This window comes from Thrips palmi, unplaced genomic scaffold (assembly GCF_012932325.1).
Source record: "Thrips palmi isolate BJ-2018 unplaced genomic scaffold, TpBJ-2018v1 HiC_scaffold_5, whole genome shotgun sequence".
NCBI classification, from domain to species: Eukaryota; Metazoa; Arthropoda; class Insecta; order Thysanoptera; family Thripidae; genus Thrips; species Thrips palmi.
The window spans coordinates 4,640,017-4,665,954 of NW_023144632.1; the positions used below are offsets into that span (position 1 = coordinate 4,640,017).

At 47.4% G+C, this 25,938-nt stretch overlaps 4 protein-coding genes across 5 annotated transcripts in view; 2 read left to right on the forward strand and 2 right to left on the reverse strand.

Moving 5' to 3' along the window:
* Nucleotides 1-939: 939 nt before the first annotated feature.
* On the reverse strand, nucleotides 940-1,584 carry LOC117650915 (endocuticle structural glycoprotein SgAbd-9-like). The gene is made up of 3 exons (XM_034394560.1): nucleotides 1,543-1,584; nucleotides 1,277-1,464; nucleotides 940-1,210 (listed from the first exon to the last, which is right to left on the reverse strand). Exons 1-3 carry the CDS (start codon nucleotides 1,570-1,572, stop codon nucleotides 940-942), a joined length of 489 nt encoding a protein of 162 aa, XP_034250451.1. The 5' UTR covers nucleotides 1,573-1,584.
* A 2,532-nt stretch (nucleotides 1,585-4,116) lies between these two features.
* LOC117650346 (chromobox protein homolog 3) lies at nucleotides 4,117-8,085 on the forward strand. Of its 2 annotated transcripts, none has more exons than XM_034393709.1 (6): nucleotides 4,117-4,269; nucleotides 4,349-4,570; nucleotides 4,707-5,003; nucleotides 5,090-5,245; nucleotides 5,353-5,456; nucleotides 6,284-7,248. In XM_034393709.1, exons 2-6 carry the CDS (start codon nucleotides 4,355-4,357, stop codon nucleotides 6,477-6,479), a joined length of 969 nt encoding a protein of 322 aa, XP_034249600.1. In that variant the 5' UTR covers nucleotides 4,117-4,269; nucleotides 4,349-4,354; the 3' UTR covers nucleotides 6,480-7,248. The 2 variants fall into 2 exon arrangements, with proteins under 2 accessions (XP_034249600.1, XP_034249602.1); XM_034393711.1 differs by lacking the exon at nucleotides 6,284-7,248 and adding an exon at nucleotides 7,478-8,085 and having other exon boundaries at nucleotides 4,118-4,269.
* Nucleotides 8,086-8,533: 448 nt separating this feature from the next.
* Nucleotides 8,534-12,488, forward strand: LOC117650345 (ribonucleases P/MRP protein subunit POP1). The gene is made up of 11 exons (XM_034393708.1): nucleotides 8,534-8,705; nucleotides 8,821-8,953; nucleotides 9,037-9,155; nucleotides 9,245-9,493; nucleotides 9,581-10,382; nucleotides 10,489-10,767; nucleotides 10,863-11,076; nucleotides 11,153-11,379; nucleotides 11,452-11,669; nucleotides 11,776-12,058; nucleotides 12,145-12,488. Exons 2-11 carry the CDS (start codon nucleotides 8,830-8,832, stop codon nucleotides 12,345-12,347), a joined length of 2,718 nt encoding a protein of 905 aa, XP_034249599.1. The 5' UTR covers nucleotides 8,534-8,705; nucleotides 8,821-8,829; the 3' UTR covers nucleotides 12,348-12,488.
* A 694-nt stretch (nucleotides 12,489-13,182) lies between these two features.
* Nucleotides 13,183-25,938, reverse strand: part of LOC117650784 — a 40,842-nt gene continuing 28,086 nt past the window's right edge. The window contains exons 22-35 of the mRNA XM_034394387.1: nucleotides 24,058-24,474; nucleotides 23,145-23,420; nucleotides 20,159-20,364; nucleotides 19,862-20,089; nucleotides 19,543-19,778; nucleotides 19,193-19,472; nucleotides 18,336-18,668; nucleotides 17,982-18,263; nucleotides 17,379-17,905; nucleotides 17,179-17,287; nucleotides 16,420-16,583; nucleotides 16,070-16,248; nucleotides 13,321-13,427; nucleotides 13,183-13,263 (exon numbers count right to left, since the gene is read on the reverse strand). Coding sequence (XP_034250278.1) covers nucleotides 13,183-13,263; nucleotides 13,321-13,427; nucleotides 16,070-16,248; nucleotides 16,420-16,583; nucleotides 17,179-17,287; nucleotides 17,379-17,905; nucleotides 17,982-18,263; nucleotides 18,336-18,668; nucleotides 19,193-19,472; nucleotides 19,543-19,778; nucleotides 19,862-20,089; nucleotides 20,159-20,364; nucleotides 23,145-23,420; nucleotides 24,058-24,474 — 3,425 coding nt within the window. The remainder of the gene's footprint in view (nucleotides 13,264-13,320; nucleotides 13,428-16,069; nucleotides 16,249-16,419; nucleotides 16,584-17,178; nucleotides 17,288-17,378; nucleotides 17,906-17,981; nucleotides 18,264-18,335; nucleotides 18,669-19,192; nucleotides 19,473-19,542; nucleotides 19,779-19,861; nucleotides 20,090-20,158; nucleotides 20,365-23,144; nucleotides 23,421-24,057; nucleotides 24,475-25,938) is intronic.

Genomic DNA, 25,938 nt, shown 5'->3' on the forward strand with positions numbered 1-25,938 from the left:
TGCTTGACCCGCTCACGGTGTGTGTGATGCGAGCGGGCCGAAGGCCCGGGCCTTCGACTGGCCAAGTTGGGTCTGATGCGAGGGCCGAAGGCCCGAGAAAAGGCCGCCGGCAGGCCAAGCTGGGCCGGCCCCCTGTCGAACCGAGTTGCCGGCGCAGCGAAGCGGAGCTGGCAACTCGGTTCGACGGAAGGGCGGGCCCTAGCTTGTTTCATTATGAGAGACGGCCGCTTCAGATCGTGAAACCCTAAACCTAAGTGTCATAATATGTTACTGATTATGTCTATTCTAGAGTGTGTTTGTATGAAATAATAGGAGATTTTGCATGTGTTGCCTTTCCATAAATTATCCCGCATTATAGCCTTTCTTACTTCTGTATGTGCATATATCGGCCTAATTACCCTGTCTGTGAATATCTTGTGAAACATATTGTTTGTGTTGTCAAAATGTCGCAAATAGAACAGTGATATACGACATTAATTGTGAATAGGGCTGTGCGAATGCGGAAAATGTGTCTATGGACTCGTGACTTGTTTTCTAAATTTTCATCTGCAGCGCCTTCCTTTCCCGCCTTACTAAGCTTTTAAGTTCATATTATCCTTGAGGTTTTGAACGCTATTCGTTCGCACAACTCTATTCCTGTATAATTTAGTGTAGTATGAAAAATAAACGTGGGAATGTCGTTGTAACCGTTTTATTGTTTCTAGTTTAACATTTTGCATACAACTTTGACACGCACTCATCACATTCATACACGTATATACAAAAAGACTCACAACATGTCATTGATGCCAAACAAAAGTGACAAAATCCAAAGATGTGGTCGATTTTGCGCCGTCTCAACGCACTTGTTCGTCTTCGAGGAGTACCTCTGACTAGATGAATCACCGTCCTGGGGCTATGGGCGCCAGGTCCCTCTGTACCATGTGTGCTGGCCCTGGGCTAGTAGTCGCTGAAGCCGAACACGGGGAAACCGTTCTCGTCCCACATCCCCTCGGGCTCCGCCTTGGCCTTCGCCACCTGCAGCGCCACGGCCGCGACGATGTCCGGGTGCACCGCGTTGCCGGTGGGCTGGAAGCCGTACTTGTCGGCCACGTAGGACATCGCCACGGGTCCGTGGTCCCCGACGTACCCGTAGCCGCCGCGGACACCGGCGCCCGTCCACGCGGGAGCGGCCTCCTCCCAACGGCCGGTGCCGTCGGCCGCCTCGAAGCTGCAACAGTGGCGCAGTCAAACACTATGCCTATCGGAGTGCGTTCCTCGCACCTCCACTACGCACCTCCACTTGTTGGCTCCGTCCTGCATCATCTGGAAGCTCTGCTCCACGATGGGCACGGCCGGCCGGCGTGCCCCGAAGTCGGGGCTGAAACCGAAGCCCAAGCTGGAGCCCAGGCTGGGGCCCAAGTCCGCGTAATCCAGGTCATCGAGATCGGCGAACAATGGCTGCGCTGCGGCCGCCGCCACCACCTGCCGAAAACGCATTGCAACACTTTCCACTCACTGAGAAAAACTCAACAAACAGTTGTCCCGGGAAAGGGCACGCACCGAGACCGCCACGGCGAGGAGAGGAAACATGCTGCTGCTCTGGGCGTCTGCCGGCTACTGAGGGCACAGCGGGCGCAACGGCATCCTTATAGCGAAAGGTTGAGCCGTGCCACTGCAAGGCTCCCTGGGCATCTTCTTGCGGTCGGGCGTGGCCGGGCGTGGCCGGGCGTGGCCGGGTGGGATAGGGACTGGCAGACTCCGGGCGCCAAGGCGCCAAGAGCGCCAGGGTCAGGATCGAGCAATTAAAATATTTGGGTAGTCCTTGCATTCGGCACGGCGGCGTCGCGCGCCATCAGCGCGGAAGGGCGGTGCCGCCGCGGTGCGCGTCGTGAGTCGTGTCGTCGCGTCGCCGGGCGTCGCATGCAAAGGCCTTCCGCCAGCCCCGCCCCGCCACACCACGCCCCGCCCCGCCACGCCCGTCTAGTCCGCAACATGAACGAGAGGTGTCATTGGCGTCGGCGTCATGACAGTCTCCATTCAAAAGAACAAGGCGTTCAGGAACTTTGATAAAATGCGTGTTTTTTTGACAGCGCCTGGAGTTTTTTTTTTTAAGGATTATTGGTGGGCGTAGTAGGATTTGAACGAGTTTGAAGCAGTTTGATTCGGTGGCTTTGCTGGAAATTAAGGCCTGCTTCATTTTTATTTTGTTGACCGCTCTCCAGTTGGCAAGCCGCGCATTGTCGCGATCACCCGATTTCAAAAGTTCGATACAACTAGAGACCGCAATTAAACTCACGCTCGGCATTGGCACTCTGGGTGGACTCAAAGCTGCTAAGCCCGGTCTCCGAGCAGCTGCCTCGTGCTCGTTGACCCTGCCCGCCGAATCTTTTAATTCGCTCGTCACTCGGCACGTCGTCTTCATTATGCAATAATGGGCTGGTCATGCCCGTCGGTGTGAAACCGCAGTGCTCTGCTAGGCCTGGCTCGGCCTGGCTTAGGCTCCGTCAGGGTGCATGCTGCGGTGGCTTGGGCTGCGTCCGAACCAACCGCGCGCCGCGCCGTTTTGGGAACTGGACAGGCTGCACTGATCCTGATTCAGAATCAATGTAACGAATAAATTCCTGTTAATTTTTGCAACACAACGTGGTTGTAAAATTCCAAGGAATGTTGCAAAATTTTTGAAAATTTTTATTGAATGTCTCTACTTGTTCAGGTTGTCTCGTGCGAACGAAGTAGAAAACAAAACACATTTTTAAAGGTTGAAATTTTTACGACTTTTGTTTTGAATGTAACATTTTGTCTTGTTAAATGACGATTTAATATCAGTTAAATTTATTTTACGATCAGCTTGTGTTGCAGAATTAACCGCAATTTATTCGTGAATTTAAAAGGCTATATCAAGTTAAGGAAATTCACAGTTCACAATTCACAATTCACAGTTCACAGATAGGGTGAGGGGTGAGGCGGGGAGCTGTGAATTGTGAATTGTGAATACTCCCCGCCTCACTTCTCACCCTATCTGTGAACTGTGAATTGTGAATTGTGAACTGTGAATTTCCTTAACTTGATATAGCCAATATCGTCGTCAATTCACGAGTATCGTCGTAAATTCACAAGAAGTTGTAAATTCACCACTATCTTCTTAAATTTACGAAAATAAAGGTGCCGAAACCTGCTTGTTGGTTTTGCTACCTAATGGAACGACTTACGATGTTACCAGTAAATTAACAAGAAAATTTTGTCATTCGTGACTATTAAGTACAGTCATCATTTCACAACATCTGTTGAATAAAAATGCTTATAAGAGCATTTTCAATTTCAACTTTCAATTGAAAGTTGAGTGACGGGCAGTGATCACGCTGATCCTTCGTTTCGGCATGCGTTGGTACAGTTATTACCAAAATTTCTCCGTGCACAAAAGACTGTCAGGGGCATTTCTTTTTTTGCTTAGGAGTAAAAACATCCTGTGCCCCTTCCCCTCCTTTTCGTACAGTCAGGCGCCTCTATTTATCCGCCGACCGGGAGGAGCGATTCCCAAATAGCGGCCAGCCAGGGGGCTGGCCTGGCCGGGGGATTACGGCGCCGTAATCCCTATCTGCTTGGATCAGCCAAGCGGCCAGCGGATGCCGGACCCGGCCGCCCGGGCTCACCTCGAGCTGGAGTGGTGGGGATAACTTTTTCCCAAATAGCGGCCCTTGAGGAGCGACCAAGTAGAGGCTCCTGACTATCCTCTTGGAATTCCCTCTGGTCTGGTAAGCGGTTTTGACTGCAAAGCGTGGCTTCTCGCACTCCAGTTACTCACATGCTCCTCGAGGTAGGCAAATTATCGTTATTTTCCAGATGGGAATCACTAACTGGTTCTTGACACGCACTCAAAACAAGTTTGATCTTCGACGAAACTCGAGTTGAACTTCGAGGAGTTTGATCACCTCAAGGCACGGCGGATCGCCTCCGTCGTGAGAAGTAGTTCCCGAGTAACTCACGACTCCAGGCGATTCTGCCATCCCTTATTTAAAGTTTTGTTTTAATTCCTTTATCAACAATTTACAGGCAAAACATTTACAATAGGAGAGTAATTTGTTTTCGGTTGACTAAAATCATCGGCAGTTGCCGCTGGAGGTTGAGGTACTTGCGGAGTAATTTCACCCCTCGCCTCGGTGGCACTTGGTGACTGACTGTGGTTGTTGTGGTGGGGTGACTGTACCAGTTGTTGTTGTTCTTGCTGCTGCCGCTGCCGCAGCCGCGTCCGCGTCCCCTTTGGTCAACCCTGATCGGACAACTGCCTGTGTAAGTGTTTGTTTTCGATTTTGCTGGTTATTGTCTGAGCTAGGGCGTTTGCGGTGACAAAAGACATTTGCCCACACAGGTCATCATGAGGAAAGTGTCAAAAGCGAGGTCTGCGCCGACGGAAGCGACAGAAGTTGAACAAGAGGAGGCGGAGACGCCGACCGGGGCGACTCCGACCAAGCGAACGGCCAGTAAGGCCGAGAAGAAGGAGATCGAACCTGCAAATGCAAATGGGTCCAGTTCCGCATCTGCAGCGGCAGACGCCGATGACAGTGACTCCGACGGCCCAGAGTCCTTCGAGGTAATTACAGCGTAGCGCCCTGTGTTTGAGGTGCTCTAACCTCAGCAGGTTCCTTGGGGGCTTGTTGTTTACATTCTGATTTGTCGCACAAGCACCACAGGAGAGGTTTTAATGCAGCTTACTTCATCATTCTTAGGTTGAGTCAATTTTGGACTCCAGAGTGAGACATGGAAAACAACAGTTCAAAATTCGTTGGAAGGGCTACGGACCTGCTGATGATACTTGGGAGGACGAAGAAAATGTTGATTCTCCTGACCTCATCGCAGCTTTCCTCAAAGGGCCATCTAAATCGGTGAAGTCTCCTCCCAAGAAAAAGAAAACAGCTTCTCCCAAGGGTAAAAAGCGAGTAAATTCTGCAGAGCCCAAAACAAAACCTCTTAAAAAAGCCAAGAGCTCTGATCCTACAAATGATGACAGTGACGCTGAGTATGAGGTATGAGGAAAAAAAATCTCTCTAAATTTTGTTATTGTTTCATCTTTTTAAAAGGTCTCATGGATATGACTTAATTCTTCTCTTAGGTCAGTAAAATCATGGACTATGTTGAATTAAAAGATGGGACTCGTCAATTCCTCGTCCGCTGGAAAGGATTTTCAGCCAAGCAGAACACGTGGGAACCTGAGGCAAACCTTAACTGTCAAGATCTAATTGAGAAGTTCTTAGCCCTTGAGCAGGAGGTTAGTGTACTTCTTCATTAATTCATTCAATCAATGTACTACAATCATTTATCTCATCATAATATTTGCACATCTGTGTTTAACTTTCTCTTGTATTATCCTTGAAGAAGGAAGATATCTCACGAGAGACTCGTGTAGTCCGAAAGCAGGTCTACAAGTACAACCCGGAATTGACGAAACGATCCAGCCACAGAACTTCAACTAAGAAAAGGTATGTGTATTCTTTTTAACTTATTTGTTCATATTTTTGTTGGTATCTTTGAAAATATCTCATCATTTGTGTATAGTTCAAGGAGAGGAATTAAAAAATCTGAATCATTTCAACATCGTTAAGGTTTGAAGTTTGATTTAAAATTTTGCATTGTTCTTTGGTTGTCATTTTTTTATTTTCCTCTTTGGTTTGATTGGGTGAGCAAGTGTAGTGCAATTAGCCCATGTTTCAACGCTGGCTCTTTAGATTTCCCTGACAATTGATTTGATTCCTGTTATACATGTGGTTATGGTAGTTGTTCTTTATTTCACAAGCTGCTGTGGTAGTTTGTGAAGCAATCAAACTTGGCCAATCTCCACGGTTTGAAGGCAGCCTACCAAGCCAATTTTAACATGTTTTGTGTACTGGGACAGTGACTTCTTTACTAATTGCCCTCTCCTCTACTATCTCCTTAACTCCCTTCCCAAATGTTTGCTTTCTTCATTTCCATGGGCTACCGTCTACTCTCATATTAAAATGAAGACCTTTGCCGATAGCAGCTATCTTTTAAAATGGGTCTTGAAACTGCGGCAGAATGCACTAAGAGGAGTATCTATATTCTGCTCAATCTTGTGGTTTGATGCGCTGATTTTCTTTCTGTCTTAATTTCATCATGGACTGTGGTAAATTTTTGTATATGGGTGTTCAAGTTCTGTTGTTAGTGTACTCTATGTGGCTCTGCTGTTATTTTATGAAATTTCCAGCATTCTGAGATCTATGCTATGTTAGGGTGTTTGTTAGTTCCATATGTTTTGCCTTTATGTGGTTCCCTCATGTGTGTATTACAGTGAAGGTGGTAGCAGTTGTGATGATTCCGTAGACGCCATTTCATTCAGTCACCGTCAGCATGGCAGTTCATCGTCTTATAACTATAAATATACTTCTCCTTGGAGAAGTAAGGGTTCTTACAGTTTCACCACATCCTCAATGGCTGACAATAACCCTTGGTATTCTAAGATATCATCTCAGTGCTCTCTGATGTAGCATTTAACCATTGCTTTTGTAGCCTAACCAGACAAGCCTCTGAGATTTATCATACTTCTCTTCATCTTTCTTTCTCAGAGAAGTTTTCCATTAATTCGTTTCAGGAAAGTCATCTTTGCATCATCAGTATGTTCCTAAACCAAATTCTTAAGTACTTTTTGAATCTATAATCCTCTTATTGCTCATGAAATAATCCTTGTCTTGAAATAAATGTTGAGGTGTTGGTAACTGTTAAGTAATTTGTTGATTGTGTTACTTTTAGTTGCTTGCTTTATGGTTAGTACAGCTAAATTAGTTTGTATTAAATTGTGTCAGCCTTATAATAATAAGCTCAAAAATATTTCAAAAAATGAATCTTTGCCAATGAGGTATTTTAACTACTTAATTCTATGCATTGTATGGTTAGTGTAGGCAAACTCTTGTTGCCTTTTGTAACAGGGCTATGAATCTGTAAATTGTGCTATCATTAAAGTTATACTGGCATTTTTAAAATTATCATATAGACAGTATATACATGTGTTCCAATTGTGTTATTTAATGTTGCTAATGTATTTAATAATTATAATTTAGCTAGACATGTACCTGCTCTGTCATTTTATTATAAAAGTTCAAGGTGGTCAAATATTTTATTTTGACTTGATCATATTTGTCCATCTCATAGGATTTTATTCTTAATGCTTAAATCTAATTGATGTTTCGTATCTATTGAAAAAGTTTTACTAACTTAATAGTTTTTTTTTCTGTAAAATAAATAACTCTTGAAGGAAAAGCTAGTATACTTGCCTTGCTCTTTCTAGTCCATCTTCCCTGTCCTTCATTACGAGCTGCAGACTGCCTGTCCCTTAAGTCCTTAGTCCTGCATCTTTTCTTATTCTTAAGGACTGATAAGCTCACGCCAATCAGAAAGGAACTCTGTAACACAGTATTACCATCACTTGGATGTGCAGAACACAGTTTTCTATTGGCTCCTAATAAATTTCATGTCTGTCTGTCCACAGGATCAGTTACCATGATTTGGAGTGAAGCTGTGGGCAAGCCAAAGGACTTATCCTAATCAGACAAACAAACCATTTTTTCTTTCATTTCATGTATTTTAGTAGTTGTATGTCAGTATAGAACTTATTGGTTTTAAAAAAATTTACTTGCGTTGTTTCTTTTTAAAGGTTTTTTTAAGTTTTAGTTTTAAAGTTTAAAGTGGCACAATTTTAAAACTATCTTATTGACTGTGTGCTCCAATTATTTGACAACCAATGTTGTTGTTCTTAGTTTCCACTGAGTGTTTTGTGCATATTTTATAAGGGATACTCCTTTCTTTTTCCTTTTAGTTTTACTTTGATTCAAGGTTTATTTGACATGCATTAGCATTTTAGTGTAAGTGTAAGATTGCTTACAATTCCAGCAGTTGCTATGTTATTTGTAAAGGCACAACATCTAAACCTGTCCGTAGAGAATGTTAGTATGGAACTATACTAAGAAGCCTTTTATTTCTCTGCCCTTTGCTTAGGTCACATTTATCCCCTTTCAATTTAATGTGTTCTTAGAGTAAGTTTATAAAATATCATGTGTTGTATGTTGCTTCCAAATAAAACAAACTTGTTCCCTGTCACCAGCCTCCAATCAATAATCATATACTAAGTCCTTTCAGCCATTATCATCCACAAGTGCCTTTCAAAGTGGTACGTTCTTGGAGAGGGAAGTATGAGCTGCATTCCTGCACTAGAAATCTGTTCAATAAATGGAGCGGCGGAGGGCTCTAGGACCGGGTAGAGACTAGTAGAGACAGAGACCAAGGACCGGGACCAGAGAAGAGAGAGTCGTAAAGGTACCGGGATTTCGGAGAGACCAGATGGACCTAGGATTAAGATCCATAGGTCCACATCCATAGTCCAAGGGTAGACGGATAAGACAGAGACGGATTAGAGTCTTCTTAGTCCAAGGAGTCCTGAAAACCTCCTCTGGGGAGGGCCTAAAAGGCGGTAGAGTCCTAAAGGGGCGTTGGGCGTAGAGTGTACAACTGAACTTTTCATCTTTCCTTCCCTTAGAACCTCTTAATATGAAAAACTTAGCTACCACTAAGATGTAAATAAACACGCACCGCACGTCGCGTCGCACGCGGTGCTGTGGTTAGAAGTAGATACCAAATCATTAATCATGAACATGTGATTGACGCCTTGAATGTAGCATTATAACTATGTCTTTATATTGATTTCTCAATATTTTTGAAAGGTTTGTATTGGTTATTTGTTTTACATTTATTTATTATTGTGCACATTATCAGTAGTTCAGTTTTAACCTCTTCTTAGTTGATATTATATTTGTTCTTTTACTCATTAAATCTCAGTTTCCTAAAATGGCTTCAAAACCGCAATTTGATTCTCGCCTGGGTGGCGACATGGAAGTCCCGATTGAAGTGAATACATTGAAATTTGCTTCAGCCCGAGCTCAAGAAATAGCTGCTTTAAGTCAAGCTTTGGGTAATTAATTTTCACTTATCTAATGCTTGTTTCAATGTCTCTAAAATAAGTTCCAGCTAAAATATCTTATCCTTGTGTTTCAGATGAAGCGAAGACAGGGAATCTAATTTTCCAGCGGTTACCTCGTCACATGCGTCGACGTGTAATGAGTTATAATGTCAAACGTATGCCCAAAGGCCTGAGAGCAGCATATTCTCAACAGGTACCCTTTTTTATTTTTTCAATTTGGCACAGGAATGTCTTATCAATTAAAAAAATCCTAAAATGTCCTTCTCCTTCTTTGCCTTGCAGCTTTTAAAGAACTCAGGTGGGCCTGTGACTAAGCACAAGACTCCAAGCAGGAAACATAGAAGGAGGCCTTCAAATTTGCTTGATGAGTATAATAGGCGTCAACGGTCCTCAACCTGGCTAGAAACTCATATATGGCATGCTAAAAGGTTTCATATGACCGAGCGTTGGGGATATCGCCTTGCACATTTTCCAAATGACCGCAGTTACAGAGCATGTTATAGGGCAGCTGCCAATCACTGCCTTCTTCAAGTGAGTATCATCCTCAACAGTGGAAGTAAAACTACTATGAGTGTTGGTTTAGTTTTAGTGATGAATAATTGTCTTTCTATTTTCAAGGATATTTCATTCCTTTGTTGCATTGAGCTGATTGGACCATTCCATACTCTTGTGTCTGGACTTTCAAGACACACCAGTTCAAGTTGTGGTTTGACATTTGCTGCTGTGTCACTTACTGGTGGTTGCAGGGAAGGAGAGATAATGTTTTATGAAGATGGAAAATATCCTTACAAGCCCATTGGGACTCTATTGTTCTTTTGGAAACCAAACGACACACCCACCTCAGATGAGCGGAGTCTGTGGTTGTGGGCTCATCCCTCATTTTATCAACATGTAATCAGTGCTTTAACTTCTACCTTCCATCTGCACATCGTAACTTCAAAGGATTTGATGCCTGTAACAGAAAATGAAATTTCACAAAGTGAAGAGTCTACACGACCACTTAAACGGATGAGGATCCAGACTGAAGATAAAAAGCCAAAAAATGTTGAAGAAATTAAGCTTGCCACCCGAAATGTTCCTTTTGAAAGGACTCCAAAATACATAAGTTCATGTGGAAGTGTTCAAATGATTCTCTTAAAAGATACACTCAACCGGTTTCGATTGACAGGGCCACTGTCCCAGGCAGTTTTACGAGAAGCTTTACAGCTTGTAAATGATGATACGCCTCACTGTGATAAAACCATGTCCACAGTTCTTGACCCTGACAAGGATGGAGAAAGTCACCACAACTTTTGGCACTCTATTTCAAATGTATCCTCCCCTGCTGAGTTGCCACCCAAGATTATTCTCTCATTATTGGTCAAGGACCCAAGACTTCAAATTCCTGACAAGAGGACCAAGGCAGTTGCCCAAACTTCAGGTAGAGTAGTCATTAGGTGCATAATTATGCTAGTCATGGTGAAAAGTTCATATGCCACTACATTCTCACTATTCTTGAGTATTCTTAATTTTATTTATTGTTTCAGCTCAAGATGCTCCCTGTTCTCCTCCTCCTTCTAATTCTAGTCGCATTTGGTCTTCCCATGTCCGAGACACCACTACTCAATCCAAACTTTCGACTGCAGAACTGAATAAGTTGAGGTCAAAAAGTCTTGTTCCCGGTCTTTTGCGAATTTCTGATGAAAACGAAGAATCGATAGGAAATGCCAACATTAGTACCAGCCTCGCAACCTCAGTAAAAACTGAAATTCCTTTGATTCTCATTCAGAGACCTGGCAGCAAAAACCCCATGGAAAAGCGATTAGGTACATAGGTTCACAATATTTTCCTCCAGGTATCTTACCTTGACTTCAGTGTAAATTTTTAATGTATTGAACCATGTGCCTTATTTTCACTTCAGGGTTTGGATGTGGTTGGGATGTGATTTTGCCAGCTGGCTGGGCTATGCCATTTTGGTTAGCTTTTGTTTTCCGTAGTGCAAGACCGGCAGGCTTGCGAGAAGCTTCCTCTCATGAATTAGAGAGAGGAAAATGTGAGTTCTTGCCTCCTGATTCCATTGCGGGAACAGAAGAAGCATGCCGGACAGGAAAGGAGTTGAGGGAAAAGTACTTTAGGTATGATTGTAAATGTAGCATGTATTTCTTACCTAACACTCATCTTACTAATTTTGAATTACTTCTCATAATGCAGATTGCCTCCAGATAAAAGACCAAACTACATTAAATTGGGTGTAGCGTGTCCCTTCCAGTGTCAGTGGGGCCATTTAATTAGGGATTGGTCTGCTTCCCAGGATCAGCCAGTTCAACATCTGTTTGAGTCATGTTCATCTTACTTTGTGTGCAGAGATTTCAAAAAGCTAGAAGAAATACATAATTTTATCATGGAAACATGGTCAACTTTGACAAAGAAGTTGCCTGGTGAGTACAAAAATTGATTATTTCACATGCATTTTATTTTATAATGCTCAATAGTGTTGCAATTCATTTCAGATTTGAATAATGGAACTGTATTGGGAAACCATTTGTCCCATTTCCCGACTTTCCCAAACCAAGACCAAGCTCTGTTAACAGTTCGTGTTGAAGCATTGCACAGGGGATTAACAGATGACTTATCTCTGATTTGTATTCCATCATCTGAAGATGTAGTTAATTTACTGAAGGATTTGAAGATAGAGCCAATAGAACCATCAAACGTTGACAAAAATCATGTGAGCAGTTTCAGATATCTATTATCGATTGTCACGGAGGTTTGGTGAGTTATGTGTGCATTTATATTGATTGAATTTTATATTGTGTGCATTTTTCACTTTTCAGGAAGTAAGACAAAAAATGAGGAAAGACCATAAAAGTGAGCTGGTACGCTTACGTAGGCAAAGAGTTCGCTCTAAAAGAAATGCAGAGAATGCGATTAGTGATCAGGACATTACCAGGAGTGTTGCTGCCAAAGCAATTCCCCACAAGTCGAAGCTTTCTCCAACTCAGGATCTGGTATCTGCATACAACAAGAAAATGGAGGAACTTTGGTTACTTAACACCAATTCTCTTGGCTCCATCAGAAACTCATGCAGTAGGGAAGTTGCCGGGTTTGTGCAGAAAGGTGAATTGATAACACTTGACACTCTGACACTTTTGCAATGCTTTTTGTTGCCTTTTGAAGTCTATTATCGCCCTTTGTTCCTCCAGGTGATTTTTGCTTCACAGAAGCAAGAGGTTGTGGTGTGGGATATATCACTTACTCCTCTCTACAGTGTATGATGATGCTCTGGGTCAAGTCTGTCCCCCCTTACCCACCCTCATCTTTTAAAAGTAGAGGTATCCCAGTCCTCATACGCTCTCCTCAAAGTTATCAGTACCGACTGGCAAAATTAAGTCTTGTCATTAATTAAGTAATAATTACTTACTTATTTCAAATGAGTGGCAATTTTAATGCAAGACCTGTCTTGAATTGTTAATGCACTCCTTATGTGTGAGTTTATTCAATAATTATTGTGATTCACAGATAAATAATAATCAAAACTTAATCATCATTGTTTATTTTGTTCCCTCATCAAGTTTACATAACGTGAGAAAAAAATAATAATACAAAAGTATGCGAAATGCAACTCAAGGATTCTGTAGGCTCTTTGCAAATTTATGATTGGTGCAATTTTAATAGAAGAGGCAGTCAGTTATCTCACAATACCAATGAACTATGGAATAAGTGACAATCACTTGTCTATCAAGTTTTGCCAGATCCAACATTCCTATAATTACTTTAAGTAAGTTTAATTAAGAGACATAAATGTGCATCATATCAATAATATAAAATTACATTTTTATTTAGAGAGGGCTAGCAACTGGATGTGTCCAAACGCAATTACTAAAAACAAAAAAATATATGTCACACTGTTGTGAGTGCAAAGAAAGAAAGTAAGCAGTTTTTAACTGAGACATTTGGAAGTGTCAATAGTCGTACAATGACAATTTTGTTCATTTTAAATAATTTATGTTTGCATTTTTAAATAATTTATGTTTGCATTTTTAAATAATTTATGTTTGCATTTTTAAATGCATGTTCAGAAAGGATGAATCGCTAAAAGAAACATATCAGCCATTAACGTTTCTTTTGTTCTATGTAAAGTGGGTTGAGCTGCCATTAGTCAGACACACATCTGTTTTAAGTTGAGGCTTCTGACTCATTCTGTCTCTTAATTCATTCTGACTCTGACTCGAGAGTAATTTTCACATTTCTAGCTTAGTGGCACTGTTTGATGGTGGAGACATCCAATTTGTTAGTACTGAGGTCCATTGCATCTGGAATGGCTATTATTATTATTATATTGAGGAGCGTGAGACTTCAGTATGAGTTAGAAACCTTACTTGATGTAACCTTTGCTGCCAACAACCACTATTGGGATCATTAAGTTCTTCATGTACTACAACAATATGGAAAACATCCAGACATTCTGTGTTTCCCTCAAAGTAGCCTTTTCAAAGCAATTTTAACATTACATATCTTAGAACAACAGCAAGAATAATGAGCCAGTAATTATTGCTATCATATATAAAGATCTGCTTAAAACCTTTGCTCACCGTGATAGAGCCTAGGTTTTTAATAATTTAACATGATTCGTAAGTAGGGAGTGTTTAAGGAGCATTACATTAAAGTTATATTCTCCTCCTAAAATTTACTTAAGTTGTGCATTTTAAGTATCACAGTCCAGAGAATACATTCTGAAGAGCACCCTTCCCATCACATTTATCTTACAATCACCTTCCGCAGGGAGAAAGGAGTTATCTGGTCTTTTTTGAAACATTTGAAACCAATCTTAGAACACAATACCACTCACTACTCATGAGTTCTTGTTTTCTTTTCATCTTCTTTGAATTAGGCCCTCTTCTGATTTTGTAGCAAATTTTAAAACATCAAAACATCAAGAACATAGATTTGAATATGCAATCTATTATTAAGCCCCTATTACTGATATTGCTTTCTTTTAATGTATACAGCTTATTGGAAACAAAATTGTGATTTTACTTTGAGAAATGTGCTACGCACAAAGTAGTAATGTTTTTTAAGCCTTATGTCTTCTCTTTGCCTTGAATTAAATTTTATTCCAAACTAAAACATCTGGCCTGCTCTTAAGTTGGTCCAATATACCCCTGGGGATCCATTTTAATCAATAGCTTAGTTACCGGAACTTTTTTAAAAAATTTGTTTTTTTTAGACGATTTTCCTTTGTGCCTGTAACATTTTTTACATTGCTGGGTCTAGACATGTGGTGCAATCATTCTATTGTTCTATCAACTGTGATCAAAAAACAAAGGGGTGTCAAGCGAAAGATTCAAACCAGAGGCCAGTTAAGAGATGCACAGTATTTTCACAGCTGAACATAGTTGTTTACAGGATGTTCATAGATTGAGTTTTACTTCACCGTTTTACATTTCAGTTTTTTACACAAACACAGTGCACAAGATTTTCATTCTCAATGGTCAATTTTGAAAACAATCCAATTTCACAAGGAAATTATTGGAATGTTCAAATTTTTTTAAACTGCATAAATACTTGACAACTGTGTTAGTAATCAACAATTAATAGAAACAATGAATCGTGGCAGCATTAGAAGGGGAGAGCACAATTGCAATATGAAGGCAAGAAAAGTGTATTTAGAAAATACTCGTTTGCATCACCAGTGCTTATGAAGAGCAATATGAAGTATACTAACAGAAGGAATAATTCAAAGTACCTCGCACACAATTCAAATTACTCGATGCTACAGCTGATAGCCCTCAAACTCTTATTTACATACTTTTTTTTTTCGTTTCAGCAGAGCAACGTCTTCTAAGTATGGGAATATAAGAACCCACAATCTGTTTGTAACAATGTAAAAATATTAAAATGATGCAATGGAAACTTTTGCATCTCTGTATTTACAAGAAATATTATGATACTCTTAATTAAATAGTTTCTTCATTAATATTAGTTATGAGCAGCTATACAGTTGAGTTTACACCTCCTAGAGCTCACTGATATCCTATTCAAGAATATAACGTGTCATCTACATTGAAGGTAGGCAGGAAGGGTACTTATTCTTATTAATCTTGTTAATCTTGTCATGGTTCCACATGTATAGACATCATGCAGGAAAGATTACTGTTTCTTGTTTTAACATAAATATTTATGCCCTGGAGGGGTAAACTCTAGTACAATATTTCTTAGAATATTTACAGGGCTACTTTCTCAGATCAATTATCACAACCCAATCTCATTTCATGTAAATTTATAAAATTAAAGAGAAAAAAGGGCATGTCTGCTTCTCTAAAACCCAAATTATCTGCATCCATTAGCAAATGACACTAATAGATGCCCCAATTTCCTAGCATAGAGTAATAGAGTAATAGAGTGTTTTTACCATCTCCTACTTACAATATACCTATTGACTACCATTAGTTCAATGTAAACAACAAACATATGCAAGTAGTTAAGTTTTTAAGCAAAAAATATCAGAGAAACAGAACTCCCTAAATAAAGAAAGACAAAGGATACTTACAACAACAATATACTGAAACTGAACAATTTCTGAAGAAAGCACTGCCAAAGAGTGCATGATTAGACATGTGCATTTTCCCTCTACAGTTTATTTACATTGGAGTACACTTCCTATTCATGAGTATTTAACACCAGTTTCTTTACCTTGGCGTACCCAAAGCCCAGCCAGGGTGCGCCCTGCGCTCTGCAACTGATTGTGCGCTATCTGAAACAGGACCAGGAAGCGAGTAAAAAACTAAATCACAATTTGACAGCTCATGTCGGAGCTGGGTGCAGGCTGGCCCAAGGGCTGGCCCAAGGGCTGGCCCAAGGGCTGGCCCAAGGGCTGGCCCAAGGGCTGGCCCAAGGGCTGGCCCTAGTCCTAGTCGGTGTGCCTGGGCTTGGTGCGGCACGCTTGGTGCTCCGAGGAGGCGCTGGCCGTGCTGGGCACGATGGTGACGCTCCTCGTCATGCGGTCGCGCGGCACCAGCAGCGACTCGGCGCCCTTGGCGAACGGCCGGAACCGGTGGTGCCGCTGCCTGCTGGACGCGGAGAAGGGCACGGTGGCGGAGAAGGGCAGGGCGGCCGTGGCCGAGGTGCCGGCCGAGGCGGAGGCGGCCACGACCACGGGCACCGTGCCGGACGCAGGCAGCAGCGGCTCCATGGCGCCGGCCTCCTCGTCCTGGCTGTCGGCCTCGGCGTCGGCCTCGCCGGGACTCAGGGCCTCGGACATGCGCTGCCGCCGCTTGGACAAGCTGTTCTCCAGCCTCCGGAGGAACCTGCGGCCAAGCAAGAAGGGCCTCGACGTCATGACGCGACGCGACGCGAGCAGGGCGCCTGCAAAGCGCAGGGTAGCCTGGCCCGCGCGACACAGCCGCGTTGCGGGCCGGCCTACCCCGCCGATTGCGGGCGCTCTACTGACACAAGGCGGGACGGAGTGCGGCACGGACCTGATCTGGTGCCCGATGGTCTTGAGGCGACTGATCTTCCTGCTGGGCTTGGCGCTGGGCTTGGCGCTGAGCGGACTGGATGGGCAGTCGTCCCGCGTGGCGGCGTGCGTGGCGGCGTGGGAGGCAGCGAGCTTGCCGCGCGGGCTGGGGGCCGACTTGGCGTCCTGCGGGCACGAGCAGTGGCGTCAAACACGAGGAAGATTATTTTTGTTCCCAAGACAGACTGATCCGACTGATGTAACTGATCTAACGGGAGCAAGCAGGGCAACTGGCCACCAAGGTTCGCGTTGGGGACTGCCAAGCGGTACGAGAATCCAGGACAGAGAGCCTGTCCGTCTATCGGGTGGCGCTGGCGCTACGTTGTACCCAGTTAGAGGTGGAGATTCCGGCGTCTCGTTGGAGTGGGGTCGGGGGTCCCGAACGCGGCAACGCGTCCGGCTGTACTTCGGCAGGCCTTGCTCATCCGCACGCCTGTAGCGCCAGCACTGTCAACTAGGCAAGGCCAGGTAAGGCCAGGCAAGGCAAACCTGAGTCTCGCTCCGCTGTCCATCAAGGCCCCGTGGGCCCATGCGCCCCATGCCACAACCAGGGAGGAACGGCAATTCAAGCCCCAAAAACAGTTTAAAAGCCGCCAATTTAAAACAAAAGTTTCGTCAAATAATTAAATAAAACCACGGAAAACAAATCATTGGTATCCAAATATGCTTGCTGTGCAGTAAGAACCTCCACAAAGGTTGAACGAAGTCCATCCGCGCTTACCTCTCCCGTCTCCTCTCCGGAAGCCTCGGTGGACGGGTGGCTGCACGGCTCCGGCGTCCTCGTCCACGTCAAGCGCTCCGACTGGCACGGCGACGTGGGCCTCACCTCGCTGCAAACGAAAGTGGATGAGCTTTCAGATATCCCCAACGGCCCGTTGAGATGAACCTCGGCTTCGGACTGCCAGTGGCAGTGCCACTCACCGGATCGAGTTGAGGCTCTCGTCCGAGGACGACGAGGTGGCGGGGAGAGCGCACTTGGCGTTGCGCGCGCGCCGCTTGGGCGAGGGCTTGCGCGGCGAGCCGGCTGCCCTCTGGTCGCGGTGGGCGTGGCCGTCGGGCACGTCGAGCAGCAGCTTGGGCGGCGGGGGGCTCCTGGCCGCGGAGCGCACCGTCGGGGACCGCCGCTCGCGCCGTCGGCCCGCCGCACTCTTGCGGGAGGAGGCTATGCGGCCGCGGGTCGGGGTTAGTGAGCCGCTCGGTGAGCCGGCTGAGGCCTCGGCAGCCGCGTCCACCCCGAACTCACCCGTGGCGGAACCGGCCGAGCTGGGCGCGTCGTACAGCCCGTCCGAGTCCGTGAACGGCAGCTGGCGGCCGTAGAAGGCGGGCGAGAATCGCTCACAGCCCGCGGGCAGGTCGGACAGCGGGGACTCGCTGCGGGAGCTGACGGGGCTCGGCGAGCCGCACGGCCCCGCCTCGCCCTCGTCGCCCTCCACCACGATGCTGGGCAGCTGCGGGTCACGCGCACGTTAGGGAAGCTGAAGCGCCTGTGCCGCACGCACGCACACCGCGCACGATGCTACTCACGGTGAGCAGCGACAAGATGGGCACGTCCAGGTCGCCGCCAGCCACCTCGATGGACACGTCCTCGAGGTCGGTGGCAGGGCCGAGGAGCGCAGTGCAGGTATCGGCCGGGGACGTGGGTGCCAGCAGGGACTCCACCTCCAGGGGGTCGTCTAGGGGGTCGGCCAGCGAGATGGAGGGTATCAAGAGGTGCGTCATCCCCGGCGGCGCCCCCAGCATGGCGGCGTCCAGGCTATGCCGCGCGCGGCGAGGCGGCGCCACCGGGACCCCCTCCGCGGCCGCGTCCTGCAACCCATGCCGTCAGGCCATCAGGGGCCTGCACCGCGGCGCCCTCACCAAACCCAGACAACCACTCACCGGCTGCAGCGTGCTCAGACTCTGGCGCGTGTCTGTGGCGAAGCCCTCGTCCTGCGACTCCATGACGGCGTCGTCCGACAGCGTCTCCGAGTCCGAGCGCCCGCGCATGGGCCGCCGGAGATTCGGGTAGAAGACGCCGTCCACGGCCGTGCCCTCGGACGCCCGCCGGGTGGGCGGGGGCTGGGCCATGCAAGGGGCGGGCCGGCCCTGGCACGGCGACCCGGGCGAGCGCAGCAGCATCGCGCGGTGGCCGTGAGCACCTCGAGGCAGGCCGGCCAGGGGCAGCGCGGCGGACGACGCGGAGCACGCGGAGCCATCCTCGACCTGGAACACCTGGCCGTCAACACGGATTGAGCAGGCGGCGCGCAAGGCGGCGCGACAGACGCGGCAGGTGCAGCGTGCGCCGAGGCGTGCGCAGCGGGGGGCTCGGAGAGAGTCTCGGAGAGGGTCCTGCGGGCATGCAGGAAAGCGGCTCGGTTCAAAGCCAGGCAAAACGCTCGCACCACATCAATGGATGCGCATCACACACTAAATGCAAAATATGTACAGTTTTGAGCAAATTTTCACAGGAGTGTACGCCCTGAATTTCGCTGGCACGGCCATGGTAGTCGTCAGAGACGCTGGTGGGTTTTAAATGTGCCTAGAACGTCGCACCAACCGGCCGAGACGTCAGTGCAGACAGTGTCGGTCTCGTAGGAACCATGGGAAAACACGTACAAAGCCGCTCGGAGTTCAGAGGCACACGCACCAAAAAGTACATTTACAGTTAGTGTGTAGGCATAGGTCTAAGACCATTTACGCATTTAGGTTGGGTGCATGGTGGTGCAATCTAAAAGATAGTGAACTGAGACACAAACCTCGACCTCCGAGGTGGACATGGACAGCGGGTTGCTGGAGCCACAGCGCGACGGCCCCGGCGACGCCATGGACGAGTATCCGGATGACGACAAGTTGGACTCGGACGTGTTGCGTTCGTTCCGAGTGCACATGGAGAAGGGCGACAGGTAGCACATGCCGGGGATGCCGTTGTCGGCGGGCCCGCCCGACTGGGAGGTCGCCTCCATGTCCGACTCGGCCTCCGACGTGGAGCAGGTGATGGTGATGAACGGCAGCACGGGGCTGTCCACTTCCAGGGACCTGCAAGCAGACGGTTACAGTGTGTCGTCGAGACGTGTCCTCGCGGCCGCGGCAGCGCAGCATGCCGTACCTCTGGGCCGACCGTTGGGGCGGCGGCGAGCCGGGGTGGAAGCCCCACGACGTCGGCGACCTGGTGGGCGACGGCTGCTCGACGCGCACCTCCGGGATGACGAGGGTGACGGCGCACGGGCTGAGGCTGCCGGGCGACGGCGAGGTCGTGACGGCGGACGGCGTGGGGCTGCTCGGCGACACTGACAGGAACGAGGGGCTGGCCGACGAGCTGGGCGAGTGGCTGCCGTGGCTGCCCTGCTGGCAGAAGGACGGCGTCAGCGACTGCGGGCTTTACTCCGCGGCTCGGCCACCGCGCGAGCTGCGCGACTGAGGCTCACCCTGTAGGGCACGGGCGCCAGCAGGCCCATCCCGCTCCGGGGCATGATGGGCGACGGGATGGGCGTGGGCATGGGGGAGGGCAGCGGCGTGGGCAGGGGCGTGGGGCGCGGCGTGGGCATCTCCCGGATGGGGGACAGGTTGCGGCAGCCTGTCATCGGCACCTCCAGCTGGATCACGTTGTTCAAGTTGCGCTGCTGGCACGCCGACAGCGGGTCCAGGACCGTCATCTGCAGCAGCAACGCCGGTCAGCAACAGAATGCGGCCCAGCAAAACAAACACACAACCCAAATACGTGCCTCGATGGTGGACGAGGTCGGCGTCGAGGACGGCGTCGGGGTGTTGTTGGGGGAGCGGGGCAGTGGCGGCGAGTCCGGCGCCCCGCTCGAGGACGTCGCCGGAGTCAGGTGCGACGAGTCGTCCGAGGTGATGGCGTCCTCCAGGTCCGGGTCGTAGAAGCGCATCAGGCTGTGCAGCCGCGCGGGCCGCCGGTGGACCTCCGCACCTGCGTAGCCACGTCAACCAACGTCACTACATTTGACTCAATCGCAAGCGGAAGGGGTGGGAGGGTTTGGTGGGACGATCACGCCTTTGGGTGCCTTGCAGGACTAGGTGGCCTTTGATTAATGAGACTGCAACACAGGGTGTCACGAGAGGAGGATTCCTTGCAATCAATCATCACGCACGCGAATCCGTCCCGCTGGCTTGGCCTGGAGTCCGTGCGACTACGTTTTTCCTACCATTACAACACGTGCCGACCGGGTGCCAACCGTGTGCCAAACACAAAGTACTCAAACGATGTTTGGTAATGGGAGAGGGATGGGCGAAAAAGGAAAAGACGGGGACACAGTGAAAGATAAGAAGGAAAGAGAAGGCAGAGCGAGGGGAAGAAGGTAAGATAGTTTTGAGAAAACAAAAGGCCGGTGGAAGAGATATGGATGGACAGAGAAACTAAACACAATGAAACGAGACTATTTGTACGTCATGGCAAGAACCATTCGCGAACACATCCGTACACACTGGTAAAAGCCAGGCCAGTTGCGCGGCCAAAGGTAAAGAAGCCTGAAGCAGACGCTCCACTAACGCCGACTAACATGCTGCAAACTAGAGGAAGGCGTGGACAACATTTTCGTTGCAAAGGCCTGCACGCCTTGTCAGGCCATGAAGTAACGATGACGATGGCGGCACACGAATCCGACGGCGACTCATCTACAGAAACCACTAGTTTTGCTACAAAGGCATGCATCAGCTAACATCCATAACACATTCACATTACAGTCACTTGAAGTGGTACGCGCAATTAGTCCTAAGCACAACTACAGCAACACCGAACGGGCCTCCAGCAGCGCTTGTCAATACTCCAAATCATTTTTTTTTAAATGGGGTAAGCTTGGTTTAATTACGGTTACAACTTCAAGTGCGTGGGGTAATTATTTTACACTGAATTCGGGGGATGTGATTAGCTACGGCGCTAGAGTCAAGTATTCCTTTATTTTATTTTAAGTGAGCATGATTCGGACAAACAAAAAAAGAAATTACCCCGGCAATAGGACAGGCTCGAAGAGCTCTTGGCCCCTGGCCAATCTTTTGACCGCCATGCCAGGAGAGAAAAGCTACTTCAAATCGACGTCAATATCGCGAAAATGCATCGTGCGCCGGGTAAAGTCACATCTTTTCCAGGTGATTATGGTCCTTGCATATCGATGAAGACGAGGCATCGGCGTCTATTGCAAACGTTCTATTTCTCTCTGGGATGGTGACCTCACAACGTGTCGTGTGTGTGTATGCGAGTGTATGTGGGCTGGCGGGTGTGTGGGTGAGTGTCCCTACCGGTATACGGCCAGGCATTGTCGGTGGCTCCCGCAGGGTCCGCAGGCTGGCCCCCGCGCAGTGCCCAATGCCGGCCTCAAGCCCCTGCACGCGGCAGCACGCGGCAGCACACCATCGAGCCTCGCAGCCTGCAGAGCACTGCAGTGTAGGCCCCGTGCCGCCCTTGCGGCAGCAGGCTGCACACAACACTCAGATAGATACAAGCGACAAGTAGCGGCTTGAGCAGCTCAGCGGCAGCTACACTGCCCCGGCACAACGCTTGTCTCGCTAACAGAAGTAGACTTTTGCTTAGAAATTCCCGATAAAGACTAAAAAATAAAAAAATAAAACATTAGAGGGAAGAAAACTAAGAATATAAACAAATGAAAAATTGAAGGGAAGAAACAGAAAGAAAAGAGACAAGGATTATGTTGTGCCGGAGTTTGTGTTGTTTTTTTTCGTTAATTTGTTTTCGGAGTTTTCTTTTATCTTTTTCAAGTTGACAACCTCATGAGAGCCTGAACCGCCGCGACGCCCCTCGGCCCGCTCGCGACCCTGCGAGGCCCTGGGGGCGGCCCTGGGGGCGGCCGCCGCCGCCGCCGCCCCTCACCGGGCTGGAGCTGGACAACAGGGGCTGAAGCGCTGAGTCGCCTGCCAACAAACACATTTTGTCGGGCGGCGAACCTCGGACCGGGCCGGGCCGGCCGGGCCGGGCAGGCCGGCAGAGCGAGGGCGGAGCACCGCGGAGCACGCACCGAGGCGAGTCTGGGAGGAGGACCAACTTACAGCCTCGCGGTGTTCCAGTGTCATTGGACCTAAAACGCTGTGTGGGTGTACGAATCTATACTCACTGATCGTTTAAGGCTCCTAACCAGCAGGTAGACAGATCAGAACAGACAAAAGGGTTTATACAAAAAAAAAACGATATTTACAAAACTTTTAGAGGGAAAACACCGATCTAGTGGTCTACATTTAACAGCTACAGGATTTAGTTATACAACACATAACAATGCTCGAAAAATCAAACTCAAATCACAAAAACTGTTCCATATTTAGTTGAGTTGGGCGGTTGGGAGTTTAGGTTGCGCTACTAGTCCCACTTCGGGTCCAAACCGCGCACGTGCGAGTAAAGTACATTCAGGCAACGAACTCGTGACGAAGGCAGCGCTGGCCGCAAGCAGGTGGATTCCAACAATAATTAGAATAAGAAGAAGAAGAAGGAGAAGAAGAAGAAGAACAATAACAAAGCGAGAGAAAAAACGAGCGAGGGAAACAGGAAGAATGTACAAAAAACGCCATAAAAAGATAGTACAATGTTGTCGCGCGCGGCGGGCAAGGCGGGGCCTTTCGCCTGTTGCGTGGTGGCACAGGGGGCACAGGGGGCACAGGTAGGTGGGTGGTTCGGGGCGCCGGCCCGCTCTAGCTAGAAGGGAGGCGCCGCAAATTTACAGGGTGTGTCGGGCTCCCCGTACTGACCTGCACTCGCGTCGAGGGACGACAGGGACTCGCTGCCCGTGCCGGACCCCGTGCCGGACCCCGTGCCGGGATTCGACGAGGTGGACTGCGGGGGGCTCGACGCCCCCGACGCCCCCGCGGCCCCCGCGTTCTGCTCTATCTCGGCCGACACCTTGTTCAGCAGGCGCGCAAAAGTGACCTTTTTCTCCAGCTTGTGCGGAGGCTCCGACCCTGGCGACGAGACGAGGACCAAGCTAGAGCTGTTCGACGCCCTCTCGGCTACGTCACGAGCTCTGGCTTATTGAGAGATGCTTTATCGACCGCGTTGGGTCACCAATCGTGTTACAATCATTTTAATGCTTTTTACGGACGTTATTTATGCGAAGTTAGTGAATTTTCTTTGATTTTTAGAAGTAATTTTTAGAAGTATACATGTTTAGGTACTTTAAAAAAATTAGTTTAACGTTGATGTGAAAGGTTGACTTCAACATCGAACAGCCATGGACCAAGCTCTGTCTTTGTAGGGGAGCACAGCCAAGTGGTACCAGATGGGAACGGGCCACTCCGATGTTTATAATCCGACCTAATCTTTTCCTTTATTGGTCGGGTTTTACATAGCATTTCACATGCAACCACAGCATAACTACTGAAACACCGTTGAAGAACCAAAAAACAAAACTTCAAAAAGCCAAAGAAACAACAACGAACGTTATTTTTGCTTACGATGCGCGCCGTAAGAGAAGAAAAACTCTAAAAAAAAATTCGACTTTAATGAGAGGTAAGAAATTAGTAATCCACACAAGGAGCAGCTGGAAGAGTTTAAACCAAGAGGTGACAGGAGAGAAGGTATTTACAACAAATAGTAAAATGGAATGCCGCTCGAGAGGCTGAAATGCTATGTCACACAAACACACAGAAAGAAGAAGTTGGCATTAGTGAAGAGGTAAAGGCCAGGCAACATCTGCGTGCCACAGCGGCCAGTGGCCAGGGGCGGCACGCAGGCGGACGGCCGTCTGGCCGACTAGAGGAAAAACCAGAAATGGAAGGGATGAAAGGGAGCGCTTGGAAGGCAGCCACGACGGGGCGCGAATCCACTCACCGAGAGACGGCAGGCCGGCGATGCTGAAGGACGTCTCGCAGGTGCCGCCGTCCTCGTCGCGCGACGCCTTCCTGGAGGACGCCCTGGAGGAGCCCTTGCAGTCCCCCAGCGAGTCCAGCAGCAGGGGCTCACCGTCCAGGCTGCTGCCGGACACCAGCTGCTGCAGGATCTGCTTCTTCTCGGCCGCGTCCACGCCGGACCGCTGTCGGGTCGGCGTCGAGTTGTTGCGCTTCTTGCGAGGCGACGGCGTCCCTGGAGCAACACGACCCGTTCAGAGGGCGGCCAGCGCAGCAGTGTTTCATTCATTGGTTGCATTGCATGAGAGAAATACGTCCGGACAGGAAGTCGGAAGAATCAGTACGATGAAAATGCGTAAACAGAGCAGTGCTCTGTAAAAACTGTAAAAACTGTAAAAACTGTAAAACAATCCATTTTATTTTTATTATATGTACTTTTTGATTGGAGTCTAAGGAATGAAAAACTGATGATGCACACCGAGGTAAGAGGATTACTTTCAACTTCATGTCCTTTGTTGTGAAGACGAAAAGAAACAAGTCAAGTAATAATAAATAATGTGAAGAGAACTGCAGTAGTCTACAAATGAAGGAATAGGTAAGAACAAGCTACGAAAAAAAATACTGTGCTGTAGCAAAATTATTCTCCAACTGAGCAAATCGCCAGAATGTATTGAATCACTGTCCCCTTAACAGACACCTGCTTGGCAGCTGGCCAAGCAGTCCCATCCCCCCCCCCACCCCTTTTTTCTCTTTAAAAGGCTCTGGTTGTTCCCTTGTCCATCCTCGCCGCGTTAAAAAGCCAACAGTTTTACCGAGCAGCGAGGCACAGCGGGCGCTTGAAAAATCAAACTCGTTAAGACAGTTACGATTCGGAATCATAACTGGTTTCTTTGGAGATTTATGAATTATCAGAAGTCAAAGTGCTCAGATACAGAAAATGCCAAGAAACAAAACAACTTTTTAGGGAATGAAAAAGGTATACAGTGCAGACTATGAATTTGGAATTCTCATTTTATACTATTCATTCAGTGGATGAAACTCAAAGTTTCTTAAAATGAAGTGTGAAGTTTTAGAAAAATAAAAAAAGTGAGTAACATTCACTTGCGGAGCAGAGCGCGAGTTGCAAACATATGGGATAGGATCTCTAATTTGCCATCAAGATACCTTTGCAGCACATAAAACCATACAGAGCGACAAATACTACAGCACAAGTACTTAATCGTCCATAACTTAATGAAAGAAAATGTCATGGAGCCCTCAACATATCGATGGGTCGTCGAGGAATGGAGTGGACAGTACTTCAGTACTAAACAATAAAAGAAGTGACATATATATCCCACATTGTAATAAAATTTATGTAAAAATATGATGTTGTCATTGCGTTAGGATAGGAGTTCAGTCGTCTTTCACAGTTTGTAATGCTAGGATTGTGTTGGTAAAATGAAGGTAACGGTACCCCAGTCCATAAAGCGTTAAAAGGACAGCATAAGATGCACGTTTTCCACAAAATCAAGAGGAAATCGTCAAGTCATGGTCAATGCAACTTTTTAGTGCCGATTATTTAGACCCAGACATATAGATCAAGACTCCATTAACAAGCAGCCATTTCAACGTCCTTCATAAAATAACTGTCAAACGTCTATTGTTCTGTGTAAACTGCCCAGGACGCCTCCATGTATACAGCAGCGAAAAGAGAAAA